Source organism: Cherax quadricarinatus, chromosome 31 (assembly GCF_038502225.1).
Source record: "Cherax quadricarinatus isolate ZL_2023a chromosome 31, ASM3850222v1, whole genome shotgun sequence".
NCBI classification, from domain to species: Eukaryota; Metazoa; Arthropoda; class Malacostraca; order Decapoda; family Parastacidae; genus Cherax; species Cherax quadricarinatus.
This window is the reverse complement of record NC_091322.1, coordinates 11,707,184-11,722,819: the sequence shown is the minus strand read 5'-3', so window position 1 is coordinate 11,722,819 and position 15,636 is coordinate 11,707,184. Positions and strand designations below refer to the sequence as shown.

Below are 15,636 nucleotides of genomic sequence, written 5' to 3'. Positions count from 1 at the left end.
CTGGAGAAGAGAGAAGTGTAGAGGAGAGAGAGAGATTCTGGGAAATGTTGAGTGAATGCATGGGGAGTTTTGAATCAAGTGTGAGAGTAATGGTGGTTGGGGATTTCAATGCTAAAGTGGGTAAAAATGTTATGGAGGGAGTAGTAGGTAAATTTGGGGTGCCAGGGGTAAATGTAAATGGGGAGCCTTTAATTGAGTTATGTGTAGAAAGAAATTTCGTAATAAGTAATACATATTTTATGAAAAAGAGGATAAATAAATATACAAGGTATGATGTAGCACGTAATGAAAGTAGTTTGTTAGATTATGTACTGGTGGATAAAAGGTTGATGGGTAGGCTCCAGGATGTACATGTTTATAGAGGGGCAACTGATATATCAGATCATTATTTAGTTGTAGCTACAGTTAGAGTAAGAGGTAGATGGGAAAAGAGGAAGGTGGCAACAACAAGTAAGAGGGAGGTGAAAGTGTATAAACTAAGGGAGGAGGAAGTTTGGGCGAGATATAAGCGACTATTGGCAGAAAGGTGGGCTAGTGCAAAGATGAGTAGTGGGGGGGGGTTGAAGAGGGTTGGAATAGTTTTAAAAATACAGTATTAGAATGTGGGGCAGAAGTTTGTGGTTATAGGAGGGTGGGGGCAGGAGGAAAGAGGAGTGATTGGTGGAATGATGAAGTAAAGGGTGTGATAAAAGAGAAAAAAGGTAGCTTACGAGAGGTTTTTACAAAGCAGAAGTGTTATAAGAAGAGCAGAGTATATGGAGAGTAAAAGAAAGGTGAAGAGAGTGGTGGGAGAGTGCAAAAGGAGAGCAGATGAAAGAGTGGGAGAGGCACTGTCAAGAAATTTTAATGAAAATAAGAAAAAATTTTGGAGTGAGTTAAACAAGTTAAGAAAGCCTAGGGAAAGCATGGATTTGTCCGTTAAAAACAGAGTAGGGGAGTTAGTAGATGGGGAGAGGGAGGTATTAGGTAGATGGCGAGAATATTTTGAGGAACTTTTAAATGTTGAGGAAGAAAGGGAGGCGGTAATTTCATGCACTGGCCAGGGAGGTATACCATCTTTTAGGAGTGAAGAAGAGCAGAATATAAGTGTGGTGGAGGTACGTGAGGCATTACGTAGAATGAAAGGGGGTAAAGCAGCTGGAACTGATGGGATCATGACAGAAATGTTAAAAGCAGGGGGGGATACAGTGTTGGAGTGGTTGGTACTTTTGTTTAATAAATGTATGAAAGAGGGGAAGGTACCTAGGGATTGGCGGAGAGCATGTATAGTCCCTTTATATAAAGGGAAAGGGGACAAAAGAGATTGTAAAAATTATAGAGGAATAAGTTTACTGAGTATACCAGGAAAAGTATACGGTAGGGTTATAATTGAAAGAATTAGAGGTAAGACAGAATGTAGAATTGCGGATGAGCAAGGAGGCTTCAGAGTGGGTAGGGGATGTGTAGATCAAGTGTTTACATTGAAGCATATATGTGAACAGTATTTAGATAAAGGTAGGGAAGTTTTTATTGCATTTATGGATTTAGAAAAGGCATATGATAGAGTGGATAGAGGAGCAATGTGGCAGATGTTGCAAGTTTATGGAATAGGTGGTAAGTTACTAAATGCTGTAAAGAGCTTTTTTATGAGAATAGTGAGGCTCAGGTTAGGGTGTGTAGAAGAGAGGGAGAATACTTCCCGGTAAAAGTAGGTCTTAGACAGGGATGTGTAATGTCACCATGGTTGTTTAATATATTTATAGATGGGGTTGTAAAAGAAGTAAATGCTAGGGTGTTCGGGAGAGGGGTGGGATTAAATTATGGGGAATCAAATTCAAAATGGGAATTGACACAGTTACTTTTTGCTGATGATACTGTGCTTATGGGAGAGTCTAAAGAAAAATTGCAAAGGTTAGTGTCTCCCTTATTATCAACGCACTAAAAAACAAGGCAGGAGATTTAAATACCTTACCACCCTTTATATACAAAAAACTGTCACAAGTGCTATCACCAATCATTGCAACACTCTTTAACAAATCCATAGAATCCTCCACCTTCCCTACAGTACTCAAAATAGCAAGGGTCACCCCGATCCACAAAGGAGGAGACCAAACAGAGTTGAATAACTATAGGCCAATATCCAACTTACACCCTCTCTCAAAAATCTTCGAAAAATTAATTCATAAACGAATCTACACCTACCTTATCTCCCAAAACATACTCAACCCCTGCCAATTTGGATTCAGGCTTAATAAAAATACTAATGATGCTATTATACACATGCTAGAACATATATACACTGCAATAGAGAAAAAAGAAGTCCCACTGGGGATCTTCATTGACTTACGTAAAGCTTTTGATACAGTTGACCATGACTTGCTCCACGTAAAATTGTCACACTATGGTATAAGAGGGCACTCCCTCAACTACCTCAAGTCATACCTTAGCAACAGAAGCCAATATGTGTAGGCAAATGGGGCAAACTCTTCTGCACAACCAATTACAGTTGGTGTCCCACAGGGAAGTGTCCTTGGCCCTCTTCTCTTTCTCCTATACATAAATGACCTTCCAAATGCTTCGCAATTACTCAAACCCACACTATTTGCAGATGACACTACATACGTCTTCTCTCACCCGAGCCCAGTCACGCTAGCCAATACTGTAAATACCGAATTACAGAAAATATCTACCTGGATGAGGACTAACAAACTTACACTAAACATTGACGAAACCTACTTCATTCAGTTTGGTAACAGAGCTACAGATGTTCCTCTTAACATAATGATAAACGGATCACCTATCACAAAGCTAACAGAGGGAAAATTCTTAGGAATCCAACTTGATAATAGACTCAAATTTCATACACATATACAACAAATTTCTAAGAAAATTTCCAAGACTGTAGGCATACTATCGAAGATACGGTATTATGTTCCACAGTCAGCCCTCCTGGCCCTATATCACTCTCTTATTTACCCCTATCTCACCTATGGAATTTGTGCATGGGGCTCAACAACAATTAACCATCTCAGACCACTAATTACCCAACAAAAGGCTGCAGTTAGAATGATAACAAATTCTCACTACAGGCAGCACACTCCACCAATATTCAATACACTAAACCTACTCACCATACAAAACATCCATACTTATTACTGCACCTATTACATACATAGAACACTTAACTCTGATATTAACCCTCCCCTTAAACATCTCCTTGCCAACCTCAACAGAACACATGACCATAACACAAGGCACAGATCACTCTTTGATGTCCCTCGTGTCCATCTCACACTATGCAAAAACTCAATGCACATAAAAGGCCCTAAAATCTGGAATTCATTACCTGTAAATATAAAAGAAACACTACCTGTTTATAAATTCAAGTCTCTTCTCAAAGATCACTTACTCACCCAAAACCAAATAAATACTGAATAACTGAACCTTATAAATTGTATATCTTAAATGTTTCTCACAATTATATCACATAAATGTTAAACCTAAAACCCAATCTAACTTTATTATTTTTTAAATACACTACCTAACAGAATACAGGAGGGCCCCACTTATACGGCGGGTTAGGTTCCAGGCTACCGCCGTAAAGCGGAAACCGCCATAAAGTGGAACACCCTTTTTTTCCACTTACAAATGCATACAAACACTAGATAACAAGTTTACACTAACATATATTATGTTAGCAATAGAACCAGGCATCAAAAAACAATAAAAAAGTACAATACACACATAGTGCACTCATTACTTACCTTAAAATATTTATAGTCTTAATCTAGGGTGAGAAAAGCAGTGTTTATTGTAAGAAATCAAGTGTGGTATGTATGGTAGTCAGCCAGGCTACCATACCAGGCCACCCCACCCACACATACTATTCTATGATATTTAAGCATCCCAGAGCGATAAAATGTATATACAGTTCACTCATTACTTACCTTAAAATATAGGGCGAGATGAGTAGTATTTATTGTAAAAAATCAAGTGTGGTATGTATGGTAGTCAGCCAGGCTACCATACCAGAGAGAAAGAATGAGTGCATGAGAGAGGACAGGCGCAGAGTTATGTAAACAAACCAGGCGAAGGTAAGTTTTGTAAACAGTGTACACGTCTGGTTTGTGTACAAGTTACATTGTGTACAGGTTGTCTCTACATTGATACGGTAGAATAAATAAAGAAGAACACTCCCATTCTCATGTAACATCATTTTGAGAAGAAATGATGCTCTGAGTGAAGGCAATGGAATTAAGTCACTCTGGCTTTTTTGGGTTATCCTAGGTTCTCTACACATATGTTATGTATTTATGTTATGTATCGTGTTTATTATATAATTTTGAAAAAAATATCATGGATGGATTAATGAAAATGTGTATATTAACGTAATATACAACATTTAATGATACATCGAGCTCAGACAGCGTAAACAAACAAACTGAATAGGTTGTGGACGATCACTCGGTCAGGCGAAATAGACGGTATTAATACGTGTCCAGTTTTAATTAATTCATGTACATTTGTAAGAGTTTGTGAAACTTTTACCTTATAATATTTTTATTATTATTATAATAATAATTAAATCACGAAACAAATACTCTTACACTGTGTACAAGTTAGTACAGAATTATAGCTATTAAGTGAAGGCATACGAAAGGAATATTTTTCTACAGTTATCCCTAGTAACAGGTGACGGGCTAGAGAAAACGTAATTCTTCCGACACTTCTACAAACCGTTTGGTAAACATCTCATATATATTTGTATACATTTTTATACTGTGGGTGCATGTATCATGTTTGTGTGTTACATAATGTGTTTCTTATATAATTTTGAAAAAAATATCATAGATAGATTAAGGGAAATGTCTATATTAACGTGATATGCGACATTAATGCACCCAAGAGATTATTATTATTACTATTATTATTATTATTATTATTGCATCAAGAGTAGAGAGACTCTTAGTGATTTTAATGTGCACCTACATGCCAGCACAGTGTGTAAGTTTATTTAGGTACAGGTGTACACAAGTTTAATTATCAAGTAAAATACATATAAAATATACAATAATTTTAAAACACTTGAAATTTTGGAAAGTTTCCAGACATAATAAGGAGATGTGCTCAGGGAGAATGTAAACAAACTCGGTGGGCCGCTGTGACCGTATTAGAAAGACAGGTGGGGGGAGCCGTATAGCGAGTTTTGGTCATAATTTGAAATGTCCGTATTAGCGGAACGCCGTAAAGTGAAACGCCGTAAAGCGGGGCCCTGCTGTATTTAGATAAAGGTAGGGAAGTTTTTATTGCATTTATGGATTTAGAAAAGGCATATGATAGAGTGGATAGAGGAGCAATGTGGCAGATGTTGTAAGTATATGGAATAGGTGGTAAGTTACTAAATGGTGTAAAGAGTTTTTATGAGGATAGTGAGGCTCAAGTTAGGGTGTGTAGAAGAGAGGGAGACTACTTCCCGGTAAAAGTAGGTCTTAGACAGGGATGTGTAATGTCACCATGGTTGTTTAATATATTTATAGATGGGGTTGTAAAAGAAGTAAATGCTAGGGTATTCGGGAGAGGGGTGGGATTAAATTATGGGGAATCAAATTCAAATTGGGAATTAACACAGTTACTTTTTGCTGATGATACTCTGCTTATGGGAGATTCTAAAGAAAAATTGCAAAGGTTAGTGGATGAGTTTGGGAATGTGTGTAAAGGTAGAAAGTTGAAAGTGAACATAGAAAAGAGTAAGGTGATGAGGGTATCAAATGATTTAGATAAAGAAAAATTGGATATCAAATTGGGGAGAAGGAGTATGGAAGAAGTAAATGTTTTCAGATACTTGGGAGTTGACGTGTCGGCGGATGGATTTATGAAGGATGAGGTTAATCATAGAACTGATGAGGGAAAAAAGGTGAGTGGTGCATTGAGGTATATGTGGAGTCAAAAAACGTTATCTATGGAGGCAAAGAAGGGAATGTATGAAAGTATAGTAGTACCAACACTCTTATATGGGTGTGAAGCTTGGGTGGTAAATGCAGCAGCGAGGAGACGGTTGGAGGCAGTGGAGATGTCCTGTCTAAGGGCAATGTGTGGTGTAAATATTATGCAGAAAATTCGGAGTGTGGAAATTAGGAAAAGGTGTGTAGTTAATAAATGTATTAGTCAGAGGGCAGAAGAGGGGTTGTTGAGGTGGTTTGGTCATTTAGAGAGAATGGATCAAAGTAGAATGACATGGAAAGCATATAAATCTATAGGGGAAGGAAGGTGAGGTAGGGGTCGTCCTCAAAAGGGTTGGAGAGAGGGGGTAAAGGAGGTTTTGTGGGCAAGGGGCTTGGACTTCCAGCAAGCGTGCGTGAGCGTGTTAGATAGGAGTGAATGGAGAGAAATGGTACTTGGGACCTGACGATCTGTTGGAGTGTGAGCAGGGTAATATTTAGTGAAGGGATTCAGGGAAACTGGTTATTTTTATATAGCTGGACTTGAGTCCTGGAAATGGGAAGTACAATGCCTGCACTTTAAAGGAGGGGTTTCGGGATATTAGCAGTTTGGAGGAATATGTTGTCTCTCTTTATACGTATATGCTTCTAAACTGTCGTGTTCTGAGTACCTCTGCAAAAACAGTGATTATGTGTGAGTGAGGTGAAAGGGTTGAATGATGATGAAAGTATTTTCATTTTGGGGATTTTCTTTCTTTTTGGGTCACCCTGCCTTAGTGGGAGACGGCCGACTTGTTAAAAAAAAAAAAATATTACTATTAATTATTACAATATATATAATTTGTTTTTTATTCACACAAAAAATATAAGGTTTACTGTTATGCCTTATTGCAATAACTGTATAAATAATGTCAACCCATTCACAACTGCATACTGGAATGGACAGTGACATACGTCATTTGTTTACTTTTGAACATAGCCAAAACAATTGAACATTTCTCCTGTGTTGAGCTCAATTTCAAGGTACGTACTTTTCATCATGAAAGCAATCAAAATCATATCTATTTCTGTAATATATCTTCCATTCTATTAAATGAGATAAAAAAAAAACGAGAATACAACCATTAAAACCATACGAAAATACCGCTAAGGGGTAGCTAATTGCTGAGAAGTGAACTCAATTATTTATGCTTAGATTTCTTTCATTTTTGGTGTACGTTAAGAAGCATCTTTCCATCATACATTGCCCAAGTTTCAATAAGATAGTCCAACAAACAAATGAGATACAATTCCCTAGATCAAGAGCAAGAGCCCCTCACCAGCGTCAAGGAACCTGCCTTGAGGTCCTTGAGGTCTGCATGCTTATGGAAACAAAAAATCGACCCAACAACTGCTCATATTTGGAAAAACTCGCACGTGGATGCGCTCGCAAGTAGAGGTTCCACTGTATTACAATAATGCAGTAGTCTGCATAACAGTAATCTTCTATTGTTTGTGTGAATAAAAATTCAAAATAGAAAGCAAACATAATATAAGAGGGGCCTGGAGATGTGACTAAGGAACAGAGAAAATGTTTTTTTAGTGCCAAGAATGTCTACATTGTTTATTCTGGACCCTATTTTCAAACTGGTAATTTTTTAATTTTGTGTGAAACTGGCCAAATTACCAATTTCTGATCACTTTATTGAGTAGCTGAAATAGATAAATGGGCAGTTTCTTGTACTCAATCGATAGAACAGAAGGAATACTAGTGAAATAGCTATGAGTTTAGTCGACTGGAAAAATGGAATTGGCCGAAGATACCAAAAATAGGACTCAAAGTGGGCAAAATCACCGATGCATAAATATCACTAAGACCGCTAACTTTGCAAAAGCTAAATTCTGTAAGTTTTCCATCATATTTCATACTTTTGGTTTCATTACCTTTGAAAAAAAGATTCTCTATCATTCCTTAAGATTTTTTTTTTTTTTTTTAATTTTGAAATCCTGTGAGCAAGTCTGAGGGCAGGGGTCACAACCTTGAAAGTTTTAACTGTATGTAAATTCCATGTTTTAATTCCACCATCTTAATTCAATCACTCCATAAAATGGAGATCATTGAACTGATGTAAATTTTATGTGTAATTAATTTGTACTTGACTAATTTATCATTTGCAACCCGTCTCATTGTACTTGTGATTGTAGTGAATTACACAAGCTATTCTAACACTCAAATGTCTTATGTATCATGCTAGGTCTAAAGTTTAGTAGTAAGCAGTGGCGGCTCATGTAAAGGCACTGCAGAACTGCAGCACCCCCTGTTTTTACTCGATATTGTCAATAACATTCAATATAGAGTCTTTTTTTTTCTTTAATTCTTTCTTTATACTTGTACATTATATAATCCTTAAGCTTAATGTCAGTAGCCATCCCCTAGTATATGAAAAATTACAAAAATTCTTGTATAGAACTGTGCGCTTCACAGTTCCAGCAACTCAGTGTTTGGCTGTTGTGGGCATGCGCACATGTCCTAGTTAAGACACTGCACGCTAGGTAGAGAGAGCACTGTCGCTGACGCAGTGCTGACCCTGTTGTACAAGTGTAAGGTAGTGTTTCTTTTTTACTCAGCAGTGTGTGTTGTGCTTAAAAACCATGTACCACATTCTTGAATTTGATAAGTGTAGAACTAGATGAATATCAGGCTTCCAGCTATTTTATTTAATTCATAGTTTTTTATCGGTTCTTTTATTTTACACAATATTAAAACAATGGCTAAAAATTTTTTGAAGCAGCACCTTCATTAATTTTAGCTATGAGCTGCTACTGGTAGTAAGTAAGCTTTATGACTAGTTTGCCTAAACTGCACTGCATAATTAGTTGATTTCTTCTGTACCTGCATTTGCACCAAATTAAGTACCAAATTGTGTGTACCTACTGTAACTTCTGTATGGCTCATAAAAATTAAAAAATGTTATTAAAAAAAACGGTACACCTACCATCCGACTTACGACCTGCTCGACATACGAACACTCGACTTGCGACCGTATTTAGTATACCAAATATCTGGGAAATAAACAACTGTTTGTGTTGTACAGTGTGTTTATCCTAAACCTTACAGTATGAAATACAGTACTAACAGCATAAAAAGTAAAAAAGGAAATACTAAAATAAAACATTAAAATAAAATCATTACAAAAATGTGATGTTGATATTCAATAGTAAGGTTCGACTTACATCCATTTTGACTTATGATCAGTTGGTCGGAACCAAGCTTGGTCGTAAGTCAGATGGTACCTGTATTAAATATTTACTCACTAGGCATCATGCTCAAGATAAGCCTCATCCATTAATTCTTGTAGAACATTTCTGGAAAAGAAAAAATATCAATAGTTCAGACAATGAAAAAATTACATAACAATGGGTAGATCAACATGAACCACCATTATAAAAGTTCGAACAACATTTAAATCTCAAGATGCAGTTGTAAAAGTAATGTACATTAAAAAAATCATGTTACTTTTTTCACAATTCCTAAACAATTTATGAGAGTTGTTAGTTTTATTAATATATTCATGCATGGGTAAGACAATGTAGACATTACAGCAAAGACTAATGTACAATACTTCAAAGTACTTGAAATTAATTTCCTAGAAAAGTTTTAAGATTAATTAAGAGTTTTAAAAATGTAATGAAAATCCTTTCACAATAATTACAGGACAAACATGTAACTTTTTATGCTAAAAACTATAACACTGTATATTATAAGTTTACTCAAACATTAGAGACATTAACATTTGTAACAATGACAGATCTGAGGTGACTGTTCAAAAATATTAAGTATAAAAATTTAAATAAATGTTAAATACATAGCAAAAATAAACATTCAAGCATTATTGACCTCTACCTATACTTAAATATCTGCTACATAATATTTCTAACAGCCCTTTATCACCATTAATAATTATTTGACTAAAGTTAAGTGTAAGGTATTCATCGGTGACATCAATTTTATACTGAATGTGCTTTCTTAAATGTTTAAATTGTAAAATCAAGGTGAATATCTTAAAATTAACATTCCTTCCAAACACATACTAAGCCGATCTGAGGAGCAAATTACACTTAACAATTAAGCCCATAAAAGATACAGTCATAATGCAGGAAGTGATATGTCAGGTGACTTAATTTCCTAGTGCAGTAAAGCAACGTGTGGCAACAAGAGTAGGGTACTCACAGCTGATACCCGGTCAAACTGCACAGTGGAAAGCAGGAAAATACAGCAAACTGAAGCGAAGGCCACAGAGACTCTTTACATTTTCAAGCTCCACAATGAATTTAATTAAATTTGTTAAGATTAACAGAGTTAAGTCTCAACATTAATGAGAACTCTGCAACATTTGCCAACCTACTATTACTTCTACTTTCAAATACAACACTGCCTGTATTAAGATGTGAAAACACTATTGTATATATTTTACATCAGTATAAATCACAGTATTTTTTTTGAACAAAAGTAACTTCAAAAAAAAATTTGGCACGCAAGTAGAAAATCAAGTCCCAAATATTTGCCAGATATAGAGAGAAATATTTGTTTGACTTATTAAGTGTAATATTTAATGACTATGTTTTGCCTTACCAACTCTCTCTTGCAGCACACAGCAGCAACTGTCAAGACAGTGCTCTTTATTATCTATACAACACAGCAGATGTTCAGTTAGGGCAGCAAACTTTTGAACAAAGTAAAAAATGGCACACACAGGCATGTCTTATTGAAAAGCATTGTGAAAATACTGAAAAAAGCCATCAGAGAAAACTGGAAAAAAAAAAAACTCTGGAGAGCAAAAGACTGTCAATCAGAAAACTGTTTGGTGTTCAATCAGTAAGCTCCTGTATATCAAATCTACTAAATTATAATGACCATCCCCAAATAAATGGATGGGAACATCAAAAGAACTTAATTTTAGGAAAGTTTTCTATCGAGCTGCTTATGAAAGGCTAATCTGGAATCTACAATCATAAGAGAAATACAAGGAAACTATTAAAGCAGATGAGATATTTTGAGTGTGAGTTTAAGATGTAACCAGTGATAAAAGACAAAACCTTCTCATGTTACCAGCACGGTGCTGCAAGGGTCAAACATGTCCTGGTAATGTTTGTAGCTTATATAAATGATTTGCCAGGAGGAATAAAACCTATATGAACATGTGGATTTTAATGTGGAATTTAATGTGAGCAAGTGCCACATATAGGAAAGAAGAAAAAGTAAAAACAAGCCACATGAAAGACTCAAAGAATAGTAATAATATTGTAAACATCTCGCTGAACAAAAGGCTCAATCCCATGGCAAGCCAGTCCTAAAACTAGCAGCACAGTGCATTATCCACTGTACCATGCCAGTTTAATGAGACCCAACCAACTAGGTATATTTCTAAACACACTATTAAGGTTAGCAGCAGTCCCACTGTGTCCACAAATGCAGAATTTTTAGATAAATCTACATTTATGGTCACAATGGGTCCATGTTAACCTTCCTAGTATGTATAGAAATTAGGGATGGGAAGATACCAATAAAAATTCTGATACTGATACCAAATGCCCTCTCTCTACTGCAATACTCCAAGAGATACCCTAATGAAAAAAATGCTCAGAATTAGGGAAAACAGTTACCTGAATTTTCTGGTTGTAATATGAACAATAATGAAGAATTTGATTACAACACTACATGCTGAATCAATTTTAAGGCCTCATTTAGATTATGCAGAAGGTCTGTCCCTACTACCAGTACTGAAAAACATACAGAGAAGAATTATAAAGCTAATACCTTGTATCAGGAATCTTTCTTATTCAGACAGATAGCACTTAACTCGCACTAACTTGCAAGGTGTACAATAAGAGGATATACAAATGAAGTGGACAAATTGCTGACAGGTATAAATAAAGGAGATATAAAATTCTAAAAATATTTAGCCAAACCAGAACTCACAAAAATAGATTACAGTGGCACCTCGAGTTTCAAACAGCTCCCAACTCGAACAATTATGTACGTTATTCCTTATGGGAATAAATTCGTTCGGTATCAGCACTCGAACAGCCTTCTGGAATGAATTAAGTTCATAACTTGAGATACCACTGTATATGTACTGGATAAATTCAGTCAGAAAGAGTATAGGAAAGCAATGACTTAGCAAGTTTTAGATAAATGGAACAAACAGCCAAGAGGAATAATTAAATCAAATACAGTAGGTAGGGTGTTCTTTTGTTTTACCTCAAGCTTTATCTTATATACAGCTTTCCAGTGCCTTTTATTTAACCATTTTTTCTTATGTAAGCCATCACTAATTTCTGAGGTGAACTGTTTCATACCATTCTCATACCCTGTGTAATATCTAAAATGTTATGCTATTTATTTATCCCCCCCCCCCAACAACTGGTTCCAGTTATCTTAAAGTGCTGCTTTAATTCAATGTATCTTCCTCTACAATAAGCCAACCTGCATTTTTTCTTTGTATAGACCTCTAGACAGTAATTTATTGTAGTCATGATTTCCAATAACACTCATTCTTCCAACTGGGTTCAGAACATTTATATTAAATACATTTTCATCCTTTCCTACTTAAATATTATATTCACAAGAAAGTGCTAAACTCATCCTTTCTTGGAATCACTAAACAGAGAATTGGCAAATATCTCTGTGAAAGACCAATAGAAAACACTATTTCAGCACATGTCCACAAGCACATGAAGACGAAGTATGTAAAAAGAGCATACAGCAAGCATTAGTAAAACAGCATCTCTAATTTAGAGGTACTTACGGTGTTGAGTCTATTTCTTGAGCATGCTGGTAAGCTTGGTGGTCACAGTGGAGCACAAATATTAAAGGCGCAAGGACTTCATGCATTCCCTGTGCACAAAAAGTCAACAAAAAATTAATTTACAGTATAACCCCTTTAAAATACTGAGATTTCAGTGTTGCAAGAAAGCAAAAGAATATATTGAGTTACATCTTTTAAAACATTTATTAGTAGAGTTTTACTTACCTGTCTGTAATCTATATCTGGATGCTGCCTTGCATAGCAAAAAAGCACAGTAACCATAAGGTCTCTAATACGAGGAGACTGGAAAAATTCCACTTCCGGAAATGTCCTTATCACATCTTGCTTGATGAGTTTCTTCAACTCTGAATCCTCAAAATACTGATTCCAGGGGCTCTGGTATTTCAAGAAATGCAGATTACCATTTTTAAAACTAAACTACTATACTGATGTACCTGTGTGTCTTAGTGGTGAAAGATTCAAGCCTGGTCCTTCTTGGAACTTTGTTGGAGACAACATACAGTGTGACAGGTACGGTATTTATTTAATTAATTAATTATTAATTTATATACGTATATGGAGGAGAGATTACTTCTCAGTAAAAGTTGCTCTTAGACAGGGATGTGTAATGTCACCATGGTTATTTAATATATTTATAGATGGGGTTGCAAAAGTAAATGCTAGGGTGTTGGGGAAAGCGGTGGGATTAAATTATGGGGAATAAAATACAAAATGGGAGTTGACACAGTTACTTTTTACTGATGATACTGTGCTTATGGGTGATTCTAAAGAAAAGTTGCAAAGGTTAGTGGACGGAGTTTGGGAGGGTGTGTAAAGGTAGAAAGTTGAAAGTGAACATAGATAAGAGTAAGGTGATGAGGGTATCAAACGATTTAGATAAAGAAAAACTGGATGTCATATCAGAGAAAGGGAGTATGGAAGAAGTGAATGTCTTCAGATATTTGGGAGCTGACTTGTCACCGGATGGGTTTATGAAGGATGAGATTAACCACAAAATTGATGAAGGAAAAAAGGCGACTGGTGCGTTGAGGTATCTGTGGAGACAAATAACGTTATCTATGGAGGCAAGGAAGGGAATGTACAAAAGTATAGTGGTACCAACACTCTTATATGGGTGTGAAGCTTCGGTTATAAATGCTGCAGAGAGTAGGCGGCTGGAGGCAGTGGAGATGTCATGTCTAAGGGCAATGTGTGGTGTAAATATCATGCAGAGAACTCGGAGTGCTCCAAACGTAGATCTACTTTTTTTTACATTTTCTTATGGAGAAAATCAAGGTCGGAGCATTACGTGCGCAAACGTAGATCGACGTTTGGACAGTTTAAGGGTTAAATAGGAGTGAATGGAGACGAATGGTTTTTGGGAGCTGACAAGCTGTTGGAGTGTGAGCAGGGTAATATTTAGTGAAGGGATTTAAGGAAACCAGTTAGCCGGGCTTGAGTCCTGGAAAAGGGAAGTACAATGCCTGCACTTTAAAGGAGGGGTTTGGGATATTGACAGCTTGGAGGGACTTCTAAGCTGTCATATCTGAGCACCTCTGCAAAGACAATCATTATGTATAAGTGAGGTTAAAGTGTTGAATGATGATGAAAGTATTTTCTTTTTTGGGTCACCCAGCCTCGGTGGGAGACTGCTAACTTAGTGGAAAAAAAAAATGTATATGGAGGGTGTATAAATTTGTAGTGGTGGAAAGGCGGGGTAGGGGTCATCCTAGGAAGGATGGAGGGAAGGGATAAAGGAGGTTTTGTATACAAGAGGCTTAGACATACAGCAGTCATGTGTGAGCATGTTAGATAGGAGCAAGTGGAGACAGATGATTTTTGGGACCTGATGAGCTATTGGAGTGTGATCAATATATATATATAATTAAATACGTATATAAAAACAAAATAAATCATGAATGATACTTAATGTATGAGCTCACCTGTTCATGTTGTGAGAGTGGATTGTTGAGTAATGGATCAAGAGATTCATCACCAAGGCCTGGAGTCACCATCAGTTGCAATCTAACAGTGTCATATTTCTCACGCTCCTGCCTGATCACCTTTAACCACTGCAAAAACACAGATGAACAGCCACACTATTATCTTTAATTCCCTATTCACATCTCTGTCTTAATCAATTTTCCAGAAAAATTCCAAAGATCCAAAACGGCAAATAATTAGAATTATTATTATAGTAATGGGGGAGTGCTAAACCGGTAGGATTATACATCGCACGTAGGGGGTGGGATGGAAGGTATTCTGGCTCAATTCAGGGAAACGGAGCACAGATGCAATTCCATAGATCAAGAGCCCATCACCAGCATAAAGGAACCTCCCTTGAGGGGCAAATAATTAGAAGGAAGTGCATGTAAATAAATAAACTTCTATTAACCACTGAGCTCATAGTTTTTGTAGATCTACATCAGTGGGATTAGTGAGAGAGAGACCACAGGAGAGGAAGGTCTGACCTCAGCCAGCTCAGATCAGGTCATGCTCCCGACCTAGGTCAGCCGCCTGGGATGGTGCGCTCAGTGTTCAGAGTGGATCGCTCAGTGTTCAGAGTGACTCTCGCGCCGAGAGAGAGAGAGAGAGAGCAGCAGCAGCAGACGTAGACATTTGAGTAGCAGCCAGCCGACGGTGTGGACGTGCATGTAGCACCGGCCGGCGAGCTAGCCGAGGCCTGAGCGCCTCTGTGATTGGTCACCGCGTTGACCAATCAACAACGCCTCTACCGCGAGTACATCCCTACGATCCCCGTTGGGGAGGGAAACACTGCCTACTCACGATGTATTACTCTAATAGAGTAAAGATCAAACCAGCGAGTGGAACAATCAACAACTCATCTAAGCTAGCACTTGCATTTGTCGTTAACGACAGACTGCAGGTTAAATGTAATGTGATCTTATCACTCAGAGAGGCCTTCGTTG

The 15,636-nt window shown here is 36.9% G+C and overlaps 1 protein-coding gene across 10 annotated transcripts in view; it reads right to left on the bottom strand.

Moving 5' to 3' along the window:
- The window catches only part of TBC1D5 (TBC1 domain family member 5), a 125,914-nt gene that overhangs the window by 70,837 nt on the left and 39,441 nt on the right, over positions 1-15,636 (bottom strand). For all 10 annotated transcript variants that reach the window (XM_053789322.2, XM_053789341.2, XM_053789381.2 and 7 more), the window contains 4 exons: positions 14,650-14,778; positions 12,932-13,102; positions 12,707-12,795; positions 9,213-9,263 (listed from right to left, as the gene is read on the bottom strand). In XM_053789322.2, coding sequence (XP_053645297.1) covers positions 9,213-9,263; positions 12,707-12,795; positions 12,932-13,102; positions 14,650-14,778 — 440 coding nt within the window. The remainder of the gene's footprint in view (positions 1-9,212; positions 9,264-12,706; positions 12,796-12,931; positions 13,103-14,649; positions 14,779-15,636) is intronic.